Below are 18,223 nucleotides of genomic sequence, written 5' to 3' on the forward strand. Positions count from 1 at the left end.
GCTTACTGTCTTTAGAAAAGTTTAGATGGTATTTTTTTCTTTTCATCTTGCCTCTGTATAATGCATATTAAAGTTCATAAGTGCAGCCAGCGCTGCTTTGTTTACAGCAGAAACCAAGGAAACGCTTTAATATCAGATCGGCGCACCCATACAAAAAATATAATAAGCCTATAAGTACTTCTCTGCAACCATCTACTAGTGGTAATTTAATGTCTTTTTTTATTTTTAATTAAGACTTTGCTTTACTACATTATGAAACTTTTAGTTTTATAAATGTGGGCAACCTATGAAGGATGAACGAATAATGTCATCACATTAAAAACCTTTGGAACCTTTCTTTGACTGAATGCACGTTGCGATGACGTCCAAAATCTGCAGAAAATCTTTGGCAATTATGAAAATTTGCGAGCTCTTGCGAAAATTGCAGAGTTTGCTTGATTTTGCGATTTTTTTTTTTTTTTTTTTTTTTTTTTTTTTTTTTTTTTTTTTTTTTTTTTAAATTCAGCAATTGCACAATCCTGGAGGGACTGATGTAAATACAGACACATACATGTATACATTTAAGAAAAATGTTGTTTATATATTAAATATATTTATATATAAATATACATGTAAATATTTGTAAAATACTGTATATACTTTGTGTGTATTTATATATACATAATAAATGTACACAGTAGACACACATATTATGTAAACAAACTTTTATTTTGGATGTGATTTAATTTTTTGACAGCACTTTACGTTTGTTGTACAGAAACATACAGTTTATGTATGTAATACACGTACACTTATTTTATTCATATTTTTTTTTATTTTTTTTATTGAAATTATTTGTGTATATTTGTAAGAAATTTTATGTATGTATTTAATAAAAAAATATATATTTTAAGTATTTGTTAATTAAAAAAAAAAAAATACATTTTATGTATGTTTAAGTTAAATTGATTGAATGAAGTGTGCCCTAAATGTCTGCCTCTGGAACAGGCTTCATATCTGCCATCTCTATTTGGCTGGATGATAGAAAAAACATTATTGTTCATTTCATTTCTCCAGCACTGACTTGTCAACATTTAAATGAACCATCGGCCAGTCTATCAAAGTGTCTGCAAACCGTCTGAACTTAGTTTAGCTCCGAGCAAACTGTGCCAACAAGCCAGCAGGGCAGCGTTCCACGAGCTCTGTTTATCAGCCTAGATGAGCGAAAGAGGAGCAATCAGCAGTTCTTATCCTCCGGTGGACTTGCACTGCTTACTGTAATTGTTGCTAGGCTACTGTATGGGGAGCCACTTGCATTTTAATGGCCCTCAATGTGCTTTGTAATTGAATTGGTATGCAGAAAAGAGACAGGCCCAACAGGCCCACTGTCTGATTAGAGGCTGATTGCACGCTGGGAGAAAAAACATTGTTGAATTATTTGCCATAGCTCTGTTTCTTGGCCCTCTTGGATGATGCTTGAATCCCAGAAGGGATTGTTTGAGGGTGACGGAAAAGAGTGATTGCACTCCTAGCGTTCATTTAAAACTTGTTCAGTTAATGCCAATGGACTTTTCAGCTAGTTTAGTTTTATTGATTCTACAGCAAATACTTAGTGACTGAAAATGAGACGTTTATATGCCAAAGTGTGTCTTTACTAACATATAGATTGAGTTATAATCAGCAGCTGCTGCTGAAGTGTTTACTGCAAGCTTTTCTGTGTCATTCTGATCAGTGTTTTAGACTCTGACTCCTGGAGACTTTATTATTATTATTATTATTATTATTATTATTATTATTATTATTATTATTATTATTATTATACATTTTAATATTAAGTTTACTCTCCCACTGCACGTTAAAATAATTATATTGAAGACAAAAATAGAAACACAGGCCACACTGCTGGCCTTTGCAGTAAATAATGCTCCACTTGAACTTCATCACTACAAGCTTTATTTTGGTGTTCCACTTAATAATACTAATACTCATAATATTATTATTATTATTAATATTATTATAAGCAGTATTATTATTATTATTATTTAATACTACTACGACTACTACTAATAATAATTTATTATTATTAATAATAATAATAATAATAATAATAATAATAATAATAATAATAATAATAATAATAATAATAATAATAATATTATTATATAACAACAATTGTTATTTGTGCAGACCTACAAAAAAGCTGCACACTTTGATGTTGTTTAAAAAAGTTACACTTTAAATTGCAATTGCAATTTTTATTTAAAATATCACAATTTTTTCCTTAAATTGTGCAGCCCTACAATATAATTTTAAGTAATTTTGTTTACCCATCCAAACTCTAGCCACATTCAGAAAGTTCAAACTGAATTTTAAATCTGAATTTAAATCTAGTAAAAGTGCAACAATGCGATTTAAGCTCTGAAACCTATGAAACTCGCCTCTTAATGCATGACATTGAACACTTCTCTACTGTTTGATGCTCTGTGTTTGCTCCACTCCACCGTCAATCGCACAATCCCCTGAGCTTGCCGCTCAGCTCCCATAGAGAATGAATTTAAATATCCCACTCAGCTCCGCACCAGTGGACGTGCACGGTTAGCCAAAAGTCTTTGGATGTGGTGTAACTTTCGTCTCGTCGGTGTGTAGCTCAGAATGTTTTGGCTGGCTTTCTGCAGCCCTTATGTGGAACTTCAGTACTTTGTGGAGTGTGTTGCTGATCAGCTGCTGTGAAACGACAGATTGGAGCGGGCCGGTGTGCACACTTTTTCCCTGCTCAGCACTGCTGCAAACACTGAATAAGCTTGATGGTGTTTAAATGGTTAATATTAGCAAAACACGGTAAGCGGCTCTATTTTCCAACTGTTGATCTGGTCTTAGTATCTGTAAACTGTAAGTTGGTGTGTGCGGTTTTTAGCCACTGAGAGGTCAAAAGTTTTCGCTGGTGCGGTTTGGCTGTGGTGCCAATTCAAGGCCAGACGAAAGAGCGCTCAAAGAGTCAATTTAGCCTTATCAGGAATGCTCACCTTGCACTGTGCCTCTGCAGTCATGTGGAGAAGCCACAAGCGAATTGGTTTCAGTGGGAAACTCTCCTGCATCTCAAACAGCTGGGCTATCTTATTAAACCCAGTTTTTTCCCTGACACCGCGGGCCATCCCTGTCATCTCACCCCTGTAGCCCTTTGTCTATAGTCCTCTCTCTAACTCAAACATGTAACACTGCAGAAAGAGGCGGTGAGACTCTTTCAAACAGCGACATTTAACTGCAGATGTGTTGACTTGTGCTATAGGCAAAGTACAATTGGCTGTCACTGAAACTGCAGAAATTAACTAGAAATCTGGCATGTTATGGCAGACTCCTAATGACATATTCAATATCGGGTCTCTGTTGCTTATTAGGAAATACTAAGAGATTGGATTGAATTCAAACAGTAACTTGGAAGTCAGTTAGTGACTTTATATTTTCTCGAATTATGTTTTAATAATTTTTAGCCACAGGGCTTTTATTAACATGTTGTGCTTTAGTTGCTAAAAATGCAGCAAGATTCAACTTTTCTTCTTAAAAAAAAAAAAAAAAAAAAAAAAAAAATATATATATATATATATATATATATATATATATCTATATATATATATATATATATATATATATATATATATATATATATATATAGATATAATATATATATCTATATATATATATTTTATACCCATAATTTTACATTTTCTTATTATTAAATATAAAAATATATTTACATATTTTGTTTTTGTATAATACATGTGATTTATATTTATTTTTAGTAATTGTGATCTTTTTTATTTTTTCTGACTTTAAGTCTGACTAAATTAGACTTTAATTGTTAATGAATATTTACATATTACATTTTTAGATTTGCTTATTTTATTTTAATGTTATTATATTTACATATCTTATATTTTTACATAAAGTATTTATTTTCAACAATCATATTTTTTAATGTTTTATGATATATTTTATACTTTTTATTTATTTCATTAATTTTTCACAAAATATATAGAATCTATACAGGTATTTTACTTAGAAAAAAAAAAATGGGCATATGAGTTAAAACGGTTTTAAAACTTATTTTAACTTTTTTTTTATTGTTTTTTTTTTTTTGTCGTTGTTTTTTTTTACCAAATAGTTTGTTGATTCAATGTCAATTTTGACAAAACCTTGTCTATGCTAATAGTCCTACTTGGCTGACAAGCGTAATTCAAACCAAGTATGGGAGGACGAATAGGGGGGAAATAAATTAAGTCACACATCAGTCAGAGCCAGTAAACACCCAATTACATGGTTGTTATGTGAGCCGTTCATGTACTCGCATGCATGAATGTAATGCCATCTCTGCCTTTCTCTGGTATCATTCACACATCGACAGTTAATGTAACAGCAGCCATGCAGATGACAGTTTATATTGCCACCAGAACCATTAAAAAGTACCTTGCTTGTACCATGATACAAAGATGGTAATGCCATGGTAATTTAATACAGAGTTTCAGAAATTTGAATGATTATCAAATTCATACTGTATATTCAATGTTATTCTTATTGGCTTTTGAAGTGTTTGGTCTGTGGCCTTTAATTTCATCAGTAGGATCGGAGGAAGCAGACCCATGTGTTACGGAACGTCACGGAATGAGCTCTGTTCGTCTTCATCGCCCTCTTTCATTCCTGCTCTGTTTACTCTGGCAGAGACCGAGCGATTCTATTATTATTCCTGCTTGTAACCTAGTGTTGAGCGATGCCATTAGGAGCCACAGTGCTAGAAATATACTTAAGTATACAGCATTCATAAGATATGTTTTTAAATCCAATAATCCTCGTTCACGTGGACTGTTACCACAAATCTAGGTCACAAAGACCAATGGCTGAATGGAATTTCGATTGTAAAAGCACACGCTCTGTGCTGACTCCACGAAGCTCACATATAATGCAATGCAGTGCAATACACAGTCTTTGTATCATGTGAGGTGAGAATATTGTGTATTCGGGGGAAGAAACCAGTTCTGTTAAGGTCAAGAGTTTGTAGTGTTTTTGTTTAGTCGTAGACTGCGTGTTCTGGATTAAAATCAATGGCTGAACACCTGCTGATGGTAAAATAACTTTTCTAGTTGTTCAGCCGAATCTATTCACTGAGGCCTTGAAAGGTAGCGCTGTCTGGCCCATCTGTTATTTGTGTGTGAAGCTGCAGTTATGTTATGCTAAGGGACCGTACATGTTTGCACGAGTCAGATTTTTGCCCGTTAATGGTGCCACTGAGATGGTCTTGTCATTTGCCTGACAATCTCTCTTTTAGCCCTTCGACAAATAGTCAAGGACATTCACCTTATGTTGAGTCCTGCATCCCAGGCTATGCTTTTCTACAGAGGCTATTCTAAATTCCTTTCCTTCTCTGACATTTAACTGTCAAGATGTCTTCATCTTTGGTATCTCTGTTTACTTCCTCTAGTGCTTTGCTGTCTCTATCCCTCTATCTGTTTGTCTGGTGTCTGAAGGAAGCGTATTGCTGATTTCGAGGTGGGAGCCGTTGAGATTTAATTATTATGAGTGCCGGCTGCCGATTGGCTGATACCGTAGGGAAGAATGTCACCACGCTTGTGACCTATATATCAGAAGGAGGATGTGGCTGATAGCTGAGGCCAGACATTCTGAATTAGGCAGTTGCTACTTGTGTAACTAAGTTCTGCCCAGTGATGCCCCTTAGTCATGGTTTCACCTAGTTGTGAATGCTGACTTATAAGAGGAACTAATGTGTTAATTAGAGCCCTATGAAATCTGTTTTATTTTTTCCAAAATTCTATTTATTCCATTTTTATTTGTCTGGATTCTGTTATATAAATTATCAATTAAAATTTTTCTACACTCTGTTTTTATGGTTAAATTAAATATTATGCATCAAAAAGCATGTCTAATTAATTGAAATCATGAAGCTTACAATATTAATCAGCAATTTATGAAAAGTTTTACAAAAATGACTTTTTTATAGGCCCAATGAAATGTTTTCTTTTTTTCTCAAATTCAGTTTTATTTTTACCAAATTCTGTTTTCTGTTCATTTTCTGGATTCCATTTTAAATATTAATAATCAAAAGCATATCTAATTAATTGATTTTATAAAAATAATTTAATTCCCCCCCCCCAAACAAATACTGCATTGTATATTTATATTTGTCTGCTAAAATTCAGCTAAATAATTTTTATGTAAAATATTCCTTTATAAATAATGTTTTAATAATAATTTTATTAGTAGTAGTAGTAGTAGTACTACAACAACATTTAGGTAATGGTTTCTTCAAATTAATCTGAACTTTTGTTTTGACAGGTTGCTGTGAAGCCCATTAAAGTTTTGTTTGTATATGACATTTTTCCTTAAAAGAAACGGTAAAATGCTCATGAAGTGACTCTCAGAACAGTTCTGGAGATTATGTTTATGTGTTTATGTACTCCTATATTGAGGCAGCAGAAGCTGAAAACATCGCGAGCAACACCAAAATTTTGCAAGTTCAGTGACGGCTGCATTATACAGTAAATTCCGTTTTTATGACTGGATTCCGCAATTCTGTCTGAGTTTTCTGCATCGTGGAAATCATAGGGCCCTAGTTAATGAGCAAAGTGGGATGGGAATATTATGAGGATGAAGATGTCACGTGTTCCTTCCTGTATTAGTGAAGCTAGTGCTCACTTTTTTCCCCTCCTGGTTTAAAAAAAAAAAAAAAAAAAACTTAGTCCACAGTGAAATCTGGGTTTAACAGCTCTGACACAACTTGGACTCCAGTGAACAAAATCTCCTTGTGACTCAGAAATGGGGACAGACTGCCTTGACTGTGATCCTCCATGTGATTGTGATTTGGGAACTGTATGTGCCTGTTTCACTGTTGGTCTGTACTTAAACCAATAAGCTTCTGTTGGTGGTTTAGTGATACTGAGGCAATGAGTTGCTGTATTGAGCGTCTTTACAGTTTTCTCTTTATAATCATTTCTATTAGAATGATTTCTGAAGGATAATGTGGTACTGAAGACTGGAGTAATGGCTGCTAAAAATTCGAAATTCTCATCACAGGAAAAATAAATAAAAGAGAACAATTATTTTAAATTGTAATATTACTGCTTCATCTGTATTTTTGATCAAATAAATGCAGCATTGGTGAGAACGAGAGACCTTATTTCAAAAACATTTAAACACAAAAAAATCTTACCGCCCCTGAGCTGTATTACACCTAGTGCACAGGTTTATAGTTAGAACTAAAGAACCGCATAGATATCGAGTCAGTGTATTCATTCTTAGACTTAACATGGCTTAAAGTTCTTATTTTTAAAATGGAAGTATTTATCAGTGCCTTTTTATAGACAGAAATCACATACTGATGTTATGAGGTGTGCATGACAAACTAGTTATTTTAAGAAACAATTATTTTTTTTTTTAGATAAGGTGATTAAGAAACGTGCTGGAAAGATAATTAATGATTGTTAACTAAACAAATATGCCCATTGAGTTTTATTATTTGACAGGTGTAATCTGTAGTGTTAGTGTCTCTTTCAAAGTAATTAATTGCCAATTATAGAACAATAGTTTTTTTTTTTTTTTTTTTTTTTTTTTGGTGTATTTATTTCTCTGGGTGAATTTATTTGGATAAACAGAAAATGCTGGAATTTAGGTCAGCCTTCCTTGAAATATCTTACTGAAACATTGAAGATGTTGTTGATGAAAATTGAGCCTTATTTGGGCATTTCATGACTCTTGCCTGTATCCAGCTGAGCCTAACGCTCTTCTCTAAGGAAGGACATAATCAGTTTATGTTCTTACAGTAGTTTGAAATAGTTTTTTGTTTGCCTAGAGTAGGAATATTTGAAGCTATAAATATATTCATTGAATTGTTTCCCAGGCATGATGAAGGCACAATGATATTCCAAGTTTTATGCAATTTTTTTTTTTTAAGCACAACCTATGTTTGTTTCTCTGCAGGGCCGACATGTCAAAACGGGTCAACTGGCTGCCATCAAGTGCATGGATGTCACAGGGGTGAGTTTATTTTCATCTGTACTAGAGTATTGACCTCTTATTATGCTCTGAAGCTGTAAACGTGTTTCCCCTACAAGATGTCGAAGCCTCTTAAAGAGTCCTTTGCTTATCTGCAGGTTTATTTTAGGCTTAGTTGATCTTATTTTTGAGGTTTTAAATTATTCATATATCCTCAAGGCTTAGTTTTCTTCTTATTAGCTCTCTGGATGATAAAATATGATGTCTTCTTAATAACCTTTTAGCATCCCTCTTTACAATAGAGCAGAAAAGATAAGGCTACAATGTTTTCTGTGTTTTTAAAGTAGAGTTCCCTCAAGTGACAGTCATTGGGCTGCAGTTTTTTTTTATTCAGTTGCAGTATTTCAGTCACGTCTGCTCTTTTTAACGGCAGATTTTTCCAATCTATCTTTTTATTTTTTAATCTAAAGTCAATTTAGCATTTAATAAGCTGTTGTAGATTTTGAAATACCGTAGCGAATTCAGTTCACAAGCTGTTATGATTTCACTGGCCACCGTTGGTTGTGTTTGTAATGGCTTGTGGCTGCCCCCTGTTATTTCAGGGTAAATAACGCTTGATTAGCAGGTTACATAGATCCTTGTTTTGTGGGACGAATGTCTTCCCTGTACTATAGACCAGTGGTTCTCAACCACGTTCCTGGAGGACCCCCATCACTGCACATTTTGCATGTCTCCTTAATCAGACACACCTGATTCATGTCACCTGCTCATTAGTAGAGACTCACAGACTTGAAATGGGTGTGTCAGACAAAGGAGACATGCAAAATGTGCAGTGTTGGGGGTCCTCCTGCTATAGACTATGAATGTTTCAAAGCCTTATCGACTGCCTTCATAGACATCATTTTAGACAATGTATGAGTGTTTGTAAAATGCCTAGGATGCTCAAAAATGTTGGGTGATGAGGGAATCCAGTTATCAGGATGGGTGGTTCCTGGAAATTATGTGTTTGACCTGTAGTGAATGAGAGAGCAGATAAAGAGAGTTGTCATTAGCTCAAATAGCTGTTCATCAGCAGAGTCCAGCATGCTCTTGAGAAGAGCTCATTGAGTTGGGGGGCTTGAGGGGCCCCCAGAGGGACACTCCAGTAAAGATGTAATTCTTGGGGCCAAGAGCTAATCCTGTGCCCACCTTCCCCCATCTACTTCATGTAAAAGCACCTCTTATTATAGGTCACTAGAGTGGTCCCACAGGCCTCAAGCTTTACTTTAGAGAGTAAGGAGATATCCCATGATTCCCTGCCGCATGTGTCTTGACAGGAGGAAGAGGAGGAGATCAAAGCTGAGATCAACATGCTGAAGAAATACTCTCACCACAGGAACATTGCCACCTACTATGGTGCCTTCATTAAAAAGAACCCTCCCGGTGTGGATGACCAGCTGTGGGTGAGTATCGTGTCCCAGTGTGCCAGTGGAGAGAGAGAGAGCGAGAGAGTGTATCCATCTGTGCTTTGAACACACTGCCCTGTGTATATGTGGTCTTTAATGGGCCTATGGGGAAATGTATGATAAATGGTCCTTGAATGAACATTGATAAACAGGAATCAAAGAACCGTTGTCTCACCTACAGACTTGTTGTCATGGAGAGTTAATGGAGCTCTATGCTGGGAAAAGTTAAGGACTTTGTAAAGGCCGTGAAGCCTTTGTGTAAAGAGTGGAATAGAATGTGTCTATTTTTATGTACTCTTCTCACTCAGTTGTGAATAGGGCTGCCCTAACTCCTTAGTCGACCAGAAGAAACTTGGTAGACATTAGTCGCAGAAAAATAAATCCACATTGGCCAAGTCACGCAGTCCATGACGGACAGACCGTTACTTCTGCCGGTGCTGTGGCAAGCTTTATGTGTGCACTTGAGTGCTTATTAGGCAATGTTAAGGCTCATTATTATTATTTAAATGGTTTATTAATAAAGTGTGATTACTTGTCTAATGCTTCAAATGAACGACTACTAGTCGACCAGAAAAATCCTTAGTCGAGGGCAGCCCTAGTTGTGAGTTGATGTGTGCTTGAATGTTATGGCTGACCAATATAGGTTTTTAAAACCCAAAGCCAATATTTAGAGATGAGGTTGATTTATAACAATATAATGCTGAAATAATGTAGATCAGTGGTTCTCAGCCAGGGAACCAGGTCACAGGATGATTCAAAATTAAATTAAAAAATATTAAATTATTATTATTATTTTTTATTTAATTTATTAAAATTATATAATTTGTTTTTAAAAAACAATGTTTTAAAAAATGGAAAAATATACTTCCTTTTTTATTTCCCCCCTCAACATCCGTTTTAATGAAAAAAGATACAGTTCTTAAAACTTCTGGAGGCACAACATTAATTTTGGTTAATTTATTTAATAAACTCCCAGTTTGTGTTAATAAAGCAGTTTAATAATTAGCAACTTTGTCATTATTACAGCAGAAATACCAGAAGGAATATTATAGCCTAGGCCTTTTAAATATTGTTTGACAATTGGTGGGCCTTCAATTTAAATAAATTGAGAACGACCACTATAAATAATAATTGAATTTAATTATACCAATGAGACCAATAGAATTTTTATATAAATGAAACAAACATTTATTTTACACAAAATTCATTCAAGGCTCACTGGAAAATATTTAATTATACTCACTGTATATAATAGTAATATTCCAGTTAAAATAGGTTTGATTTTCCTGTGTCTTAACTGCATTATTTGTCAAAATTAACCAAAATTGAATGATCTGTCTATTGAAAGACTGATTTGTCTGAGGCTATGCTCAGATTTGCAGAAAACCCGAGTGTGAAAATTTATATTAAATCAATAATATTTAAAACTTGGAAGTCATGTTCAGAATTCCAGTGATGCAGTTACTGCATTTTGCCATTTTACTGATAGTATTTGGCCTACACTCTCAGACAAAAGGTACAGAACTGTCACGGGGTTGGTACCCTTTCAAAAGGAACTAATATGTACCTGTAAGGTACTAATATGTGCCATCAAACATACTTTTTTTAAGCTTTTGTAACATAGGGTTAGCACCCCAGTGACAGCTGTGTATAATGAAGTAATGATCTCCGTAATAAGTAAAGTTGAGAGAGCATTATTTAAATCTGCTGACTATACTTATTCTTTCGCTTCATCTCCCACTCTAGTTTACTTTTCTCATCCATATTTTCTTCTCCTGACAACTCTTTTTCCTCTTCCACTTCCCTTCTCTTCCTCAGCTGAAAGACAGGTCTGATAGTGGCAGGGTAATTTGTGTTGTTTATCAGCGGCTGCAGGGACAAACAGGGGCACATAGATGAAGCACTCCACCAATAAAGATAGACATCGCAGGAAATGAAGTGCATTTGTGACACATCTCAGCACTGAGTGACAGCTCTTGAATGGGCAGACCTTTCAGATGAAGGGTGACATTCCCACTGCTGTAAAACTCGAGGGCCACAGACCTCTTCAGTATTCCCTTTGACCTGACAATCAAAAGACTAAAGACCGATTGGGAAAGAAGCTTTTGGCATGATCAAGTGATTGAAACCTACATTCAGTTTTGCTCCTGCTCTTCAGGTAGGTGGCGTGCAAGTTTCCAAGGGAATACATTCACTCTGGCACTCAACTTCAGCGCCGTTCTTGCATAAGCTGATAAGCTACTACTAAATATTGTAGAAACTTAAATTTCTGTAAAGTTGCTTTGCAGCGATTTGTATCGTAAAAAGTGCTATTCAAATAAACTTGAATTGAATAAGCAATTTCTATTTTACGATTGCTCCCAACTTAACAGCAGTTAGTGCTTTGGACTCTGAATTAAGATTGAAACCTATAAATTACTCCTTCAGTTTTGTCCTAGTGCACAAAGATTAGTTTGCAGCACATTGCATATTCTTTTCAGTCTGTTGAAGAGGACATCGAGGCAATGAAAGCCTGCCCTTTTAAAAAGACCAGCTTTCACCAGCATGTCATTTTCACATTTCTTTAGGCTGGTTTTTGCTGGACTAGCTTTTAGAGCTCCTGTTCAAACAGCAAGGTTGAATAAAAAAGCTTGTTGGTTAACATATAGAACTAACAAAAATACTAAATAAAATAAAATAAGCGTTTTGATGTATATTCACATTTAGTTCACTTCCCGAAAAAAAAAAATCCTGACAATTTACTCACCCCCATGTCATCCAAGATGTTCGTCTTTCTTTCTCCAGTTGAAAATAAAGTTTTTTGAGGAAAACATTACAGGATTTTTCTCCATATAGTGGACTTCAACAGGGACCAACGGGTGAAGGTCCAAATTGCAGTTTCAGTGTAGCTTCAAAGGGCTCTTCACCATCCCAGCCAAGGAATAAGGTTCTTATCTAGCAAAACATTTACATTTATCTAGTCTTTTTTTTTTTTTCTTTTTATATAAAAATGTGTATACGTTTTACCACAAATGCTCATCTTGCACAAGCTCTGCGTTGCATGTCCATGACTTCACGCATTACGTAATCACATTGGAAAGGTCATGAGTGACGTAGGTGGAAGTACCGACCCAGTGTTTACAAAATGATTGTGCAAAGACTAAATCAAACACCCTTTACAAAAAAGGTAAAACAACGATTTTGAAGTTGGAGGAGAAAATCAGATGAAGTTTGTTACTACTTCTGCCTACATCCCGTGTGACCTTTCCAATGTGATTACGTAATGCATGAAGTCGTGGACGTGCATCACAGAACTAGTGCAAGGTATATGTATATGTATATGTATATGTATATGTATATATGTATGTATATGTACCCTGAACAAAATTATAAACGCAACATATAAATGCCTATTTCTCTCAAATATTGTTCAGAAATCTGTCTAAATCTGTGTTAGTGAGCATTTCTCCTTTGCAGAGATAATCCATCCACCTCACAGGTGTGGCATATCAAGGTGCTGATTAGACAGCATGATTATTGCACATGTGTGCCTTAGGCTGGCCACAATAAAAGGCCACTCTAAAATCTGCTGTTTTATCACACAGCACAATGCCACAGATGTCGCAAGTTTTGAGGGAGCGTAAAATTGGCATGCTGACTGCAGGAATGTCCACCAGAGCTGTTGCCCATGAATTGAATGTTCATTTCCCTACCATAAGCCGTCTCCAAAGGCGTTTCAGAGAATTTGGCAGTACATCCAACCAGCCTCACAACCGCAGACCACGTGTATCCACACCAGCCCAGGACCTCCACATCCAGCATCTTCACCTCCAAGATCATCTGAGACCAGCCACCCGGACAGCTGCTGCAACAATTGGTTTGCATAACAATTTTTGCAACAACATTTCTGCACAAACTGTCAGAAGGGGCAGCTCATCTGCATGCTCGTCATCCTCATCGGGGTCTCGACCTGACTGCAGTTCGTCGTCGAAACCGACTTGAGAGGGCAAATGCTAAGATTCGATGACGTCTGGCACTTTGGAGAGGTGTTCTCTTCACGGATGAATCGCGGTTTTCACTGTACAGGGCAGATGGCAGACAGTGTGTATGGTTGAGCGGTGTAAAGTGAGTGGTTTGCTGATGTCAACGTTGTGGATCGAGTGGCACATGGTGGTGGTGGGGTTATGGTATGGGCAGGCATATGTTATGGATAACGAACACAGGGGCATTTTATTGATGGTATTTTGAATGCACAGAGATACTGTGACGAGATCCTGAGGCCCATTGCTGTGCCATTCATCCACAACCATCAACTCATTTTGCAGCATGATAATGCACGGCCCCATGTTGCAAGGATCTGTACACAATTCCTGGAAGCTGAAAACATCCCAGTTCTTGCATGGCCAGCATATTTACCGGACATGTCACCCATTGAGCATGTTTGGGATGCTCTGGATTGTCATATATGACAGCGTGTTCCAGTTCCTGCCAATCCAGCAACTTCGCACAGCCACTGAAGAGGAGTGGACCAACTTTCCACAGGCCACAATCAACAACCTGATCAACTCTATACGAAGGAGATGTGTTGCACTGCATGAGGCAAATGGTGGTCACACCAGATACTGACTGGTTTTTGGAACCCACCCCCCATTACAGTAAAACTGCACATTTAAGGCACACCTGTGCAATAATCATGCTAAAAATATATATATATATTTTTTTAAGAAAATGACCAATCGTTTCACTAGAAAAGACTCTTATTCCTTGGCTGGGATTGTGTAGAGCCCTTTGAAGCTGCACTGAAAATGCAATTTGGATCTTTAACTCGTTGATCCTCATATAAGTTTCCTATGTGGAGAAAAATCCTGGAACTTTTTCCTCAAAAACATTAATTTCTTTTCGACTGAAGAAAGACATCAACATCTTCAATGACATGGGGGTGAGTAAATTATCAGGAATATTTTATTCTGGAAGTGAACTAATCCTTTATGGTATCTGCATCAAACACACCATATACTGGTCTTTTCATATGAGTGTACTAAGGCAATTGAGATTTGATTCTGTTGAGATTCATGTTGCTGCGAAAATGCCTAAGCATCACGTAGTCCTACTGCATGTACATGTTTCTGTCTAGCAGACATGCATTGGTGCTGAATCACGGCCTACGACTGAGTGTGATAGTCTGTGAAAATGAGTCAGCGTCTCAAAATAGAGAAGCACCATCACCCAAAACACAGCCTCATGAGCAGTGCTCAATGATCTCATTCTTCCTCCTTTATGGCATCCTAGACAGAAAAATAGCAAGTTTCTCATGATTCATAAAGTATTAAAGAGGTCAAGCAGCACATGATGTTTCTTTATGTGGTGTTGTGGTTTTGTATGTGGATTATGATTTGCTTAGACCTCAAGATTACTGAGCTTTACTTCAACTGTTCTTACACAATGGATTTATCCTTGTTTGAACTTACAATTCCTAAAGGTAAAGTTTACTCAAAAAAAAAATAATTTCTTTCTTCACACAGAAGAATTTTTGAAAAATTTTGGTAACCAAAAAGTTGACGGTAGCTATTGACTCCCATAGTATTTTTTGGAAGTCAGTGGCTACCAACAAATGTTTTTTACCAACATTCTTCATAATATCTTCTTTTGTGCTCAACAGAAGAAATAAACTCATGAGGATGAGTAAATAATGACAATTTTTCATTTTTGGGAGAACTATCCCTTTAAGTCATACTGTGGCCTCAGAAGCAAATGTTCATTTTCAGAGAACTGAATAATGTAAAGTGTTTCCTTATTTAACTGTAGGCCATTTCCAGATGCAGCCAGCTTGAGTGGCTGTTGTGTGGTTGAGCACACATCTCTGACATGGCGTATTTGAACCTGAGGGCTGTGCTCAAGGGCTCGTGACCAGACAGGACACTCTCCGCTGAAGTACGATTAGAGGAGCTAGAAGCACAAGTCACTTCCAATTACAACAGAATAAGGCTAAATCGGAGGGTTTGAGGATCAACTAAGCTGACTAGCTACATTTTGCAGCCATTTTCATATCCACAATTGGTGTGTTATGTTCATTTGTCGAATGCAGCAATGTTGTAGCATGACAAATCGCTAGTATATTTGTAACTTGACTACAGTTTTTAGATAGCTTAGTTGTTTTTGTTCTGGAAAGATGTGGTTTCAGAGTTTTATATAAACAACAGTCAGGTACTCAACAGTACAATTTATTTAATGGGCCGTACTTGTCATTTTCATTTGCAGCAAATTAAATCTAGCTTCTACGCGGAATAAATTCCATGTGGTAGTTAAAAAACGTAGGTGTTTCTCAAAACAAATTTTTCAGATTCCTGTACTAGAACAGTAGATTTAGTTATTTGTCAGTTGCCCTTTACATGTGAACAGATTTTGTTTTCATGTGTAAAAGTTCACTGCCTCCACCTAGGAAAACAAACGGACAAAGATTAATGGGCTATGATTAACTTAGTATTATGAGCTTACCCGTATTACAGTAGTATCACCTTTCGCTTCTGAGGAATTACCCTTCCCATTATTACAAATAATTGAAGATAAGGAAAAATAGACCTGAAGAAAAAAAAATATATACCTTTTTTTCATCCCTTTCTTTTTATTTTTTGTGTTGTGTTGTGATTGTTTTTTTTGTTTTTGTTGAATTGAGCACTCAGACAAGACATGCACTTCTAGATTTATACTCAGTTGCATCTTAAATGAAATTCACATCAGATATTTAAGTGAAGGTCCCTCTTGATCTCTTGTGCTTGCCACTTTGCCAGCAAGTTTCGTTCTTGCAGCCAAATCAGGTCCAATTAAAACCTGAGTGATGCAGCCTTTTAAACACTACATGTCTTGGGTCTGAGAGATATGGTCCAGTGGGAGAGGAGGAGATCAGATCTTCAGCGCATGACGATGATGACAGGCCTTTCCTCCTGTCTGCTACATTTATCCCAGCATCCACATGCATATTAATATCTCTCTCTCTCTCTCTCTCTCTCTCTCTCTCTCTCTCTCTCTCTCTCTCTCTCTCTTCTCTCTCTCCTCTCTCTCTCCTCCTCCGCTCCTCTCTCTCCTCTCTCTCTCTCTCTCTCTCCTCTGCAGTCTCTCTCTCTCTCTCTCTCTCTCTCTCTCTCTCTCTCTCTCTCTCTCTCTCTCTCTCTCTCTCTCTCTCTCTCTCTCTCTCTCTCTCTCTCTCTCTCTCTCTCTCTCTCAGAGCCTGCGGTTGAGCAGTGCTCAAAGATTTATGTCCTCCATTTGAATGTCTCTACTTGGGTGTTTGTGTTGAATGCTACAATATTTATCATGTTTTTTAATGATCTGTGGGACTTTCCTCTCTGTCTTTAATATATAATAAAATCCGCTCAGTGGGGCGTAATCCCATGAAATAGTAACGGGCTGATTAATGCAGGCAGCCCCATATCATGCTGTTTGTTTGTTTGTTTGTTTGGGTTTTGTTTGTGATTGTTTGCAGTTTAAGTGGGTTGTTCTAATATATTTTTGATAAGCAAATGGTAGGCGAGGGCAAAATGAGAATAAATGGGACAGTTGCACAGAAATTAGATTTGGGGCTAAAAGTTGTTGAAAGTGTTTCAAGACCCCTTGAAATTGTTTAATGAACAGTTTTCTTTTCTGTGTTGACATTTTTACTATTGAAACGGAACATATTAAAGGGGAATGACATTATCATATTAGAAAGTGTTTGATTGTTCAAAATCTGTATAGTGCTGAAATTGAGTTTATGTAATAAAAGTGAGTGTAGCAGTACAATATCAAATAGATGACCTCAAAGCTATCAGACATAGACTCAAAGCCATAAATCTCTCACTTTGATTTAATGGAGTCTTTAAGGGACTGTGTGAAAGACAAAAGGACGATTATGATTTGCAGGAAGTGACTTGTGTTGTCTCCTCTACAGCTGGTGATGGAGTTCTGTGGCGCAGGCTCAGTGACAGACCTGATCAAGAACACCAAGGGCAACTCACTGAGGGAAGACTGGACTGCTTACATTAGCAGAGAGATCCTCAGGGTAAACTCACTGTGCTTTATTCGTCCCTGCTGTGCTTAAACTAGCATTTGGAACATGTGTGCTGTTTTAGGTGATTTACCAGTCCAAAACAACTGTACTGCGATATTCTACCTGGGCAACAGTATATACTGGCCTTTCTTAATAGTGTATTTCAACTATCTAATCAAATTCTCTACTGATTAGAAGTTTGGGGTCATTTTAATTTTAATTTTTTTTTTTTTAACTTTAGATCAACTTTAATTATTTTAAGCAGAATTTTTAGTAACTATGCATTTTAATGCATTGTTGCTGAATAGAAGTATTAATTTTACAAATGTCCAATGTTTAAATGGTAGTGTATTAGTAATATGCATTTAGAAGATCTTAAATCTATAGCATGAATCGTTTTGTGTTCCACAGAAAAAATGTCATTGTATTAGGTGACATTATCATACCAAGTTGCATTTATTTTAAAGAATGGCAAAATGCGAATAAATGTTCAGGAAGAACATTTCACAAAAAAATAATAATAATAATAATTTTATTTACTCATTCACAACCTAGTTTGTGAATGAAGGATTCTGCCTTTTTTTCTCTCCTAATTCATATTTCTCTTTTTCTAGGGCCTCACTCATCTCCACCTTCACAAAGTCATCCACAGAGACATCAAAGGCCAGAATGTGCTGCTAACAGAGAACGCGGAGGTCAAACTAGGTAAGAGCACAGCCCTGAGGCTCGGATAGCTTTGCATTGCATTGACAGGCCTCACTGCCACTGTGCAGAGAAGGTTTCAAAGCAAAGAAATCTA

The 18,223-nt window shown here is 36.3% G+C and overlaps 1 protein-coding gene across 6 annotated transcripts in view; it reads left to right on the forward strand.

Moving 5' to 3' along the window:
• Window positions 1–18,223, forward strand: part of LOC109055414 (TRAF2 and NCK-interacting protein kinase-like) — an 83,329-nt gene that overhangs the window by 33,470 nt on the left and 31,636 nt on the right. For all 6 annotated transcript variants that reach the window (XM_042718271.1, XM_042718270.1, XM_042718275.1 and 3 more), the window contains exons 3-6: window positions 7,963–8,019; window positions 9,294–9,419; window positions 17,326–17,436; window positions 18,039–18,129. In XM_042718271.1, coding sequence (XP_042574205.1) covers window positions 7,963–8,019; window positions 9,294–9,419; window positions 17,326–17,436; window positions 18,039–18,129 — 385 coding nt within the window. The remainder of the gene's footprint in view (window positions 1–7,962; window positions 8,020–9,293; window positions 9,420–17,325; window positions 17,437–18,038; window positions 18,130–18,223) is intronic.

Source organism: Cyprinus carpio, chromosome B2 (genome assembly GCF_018340385.1).
Source record: "Cyprinus carpio isolate SPL01 chromosome B2, ASM1834038v1, whole genome shotgun sequence".
NCBI classification, from domain to species: Eukaryota; Metazoa; Chordata; class Actinopteri; order Cypriniformes; family Cyprinidae; genus Cyprinus; species Cyprinus carpio.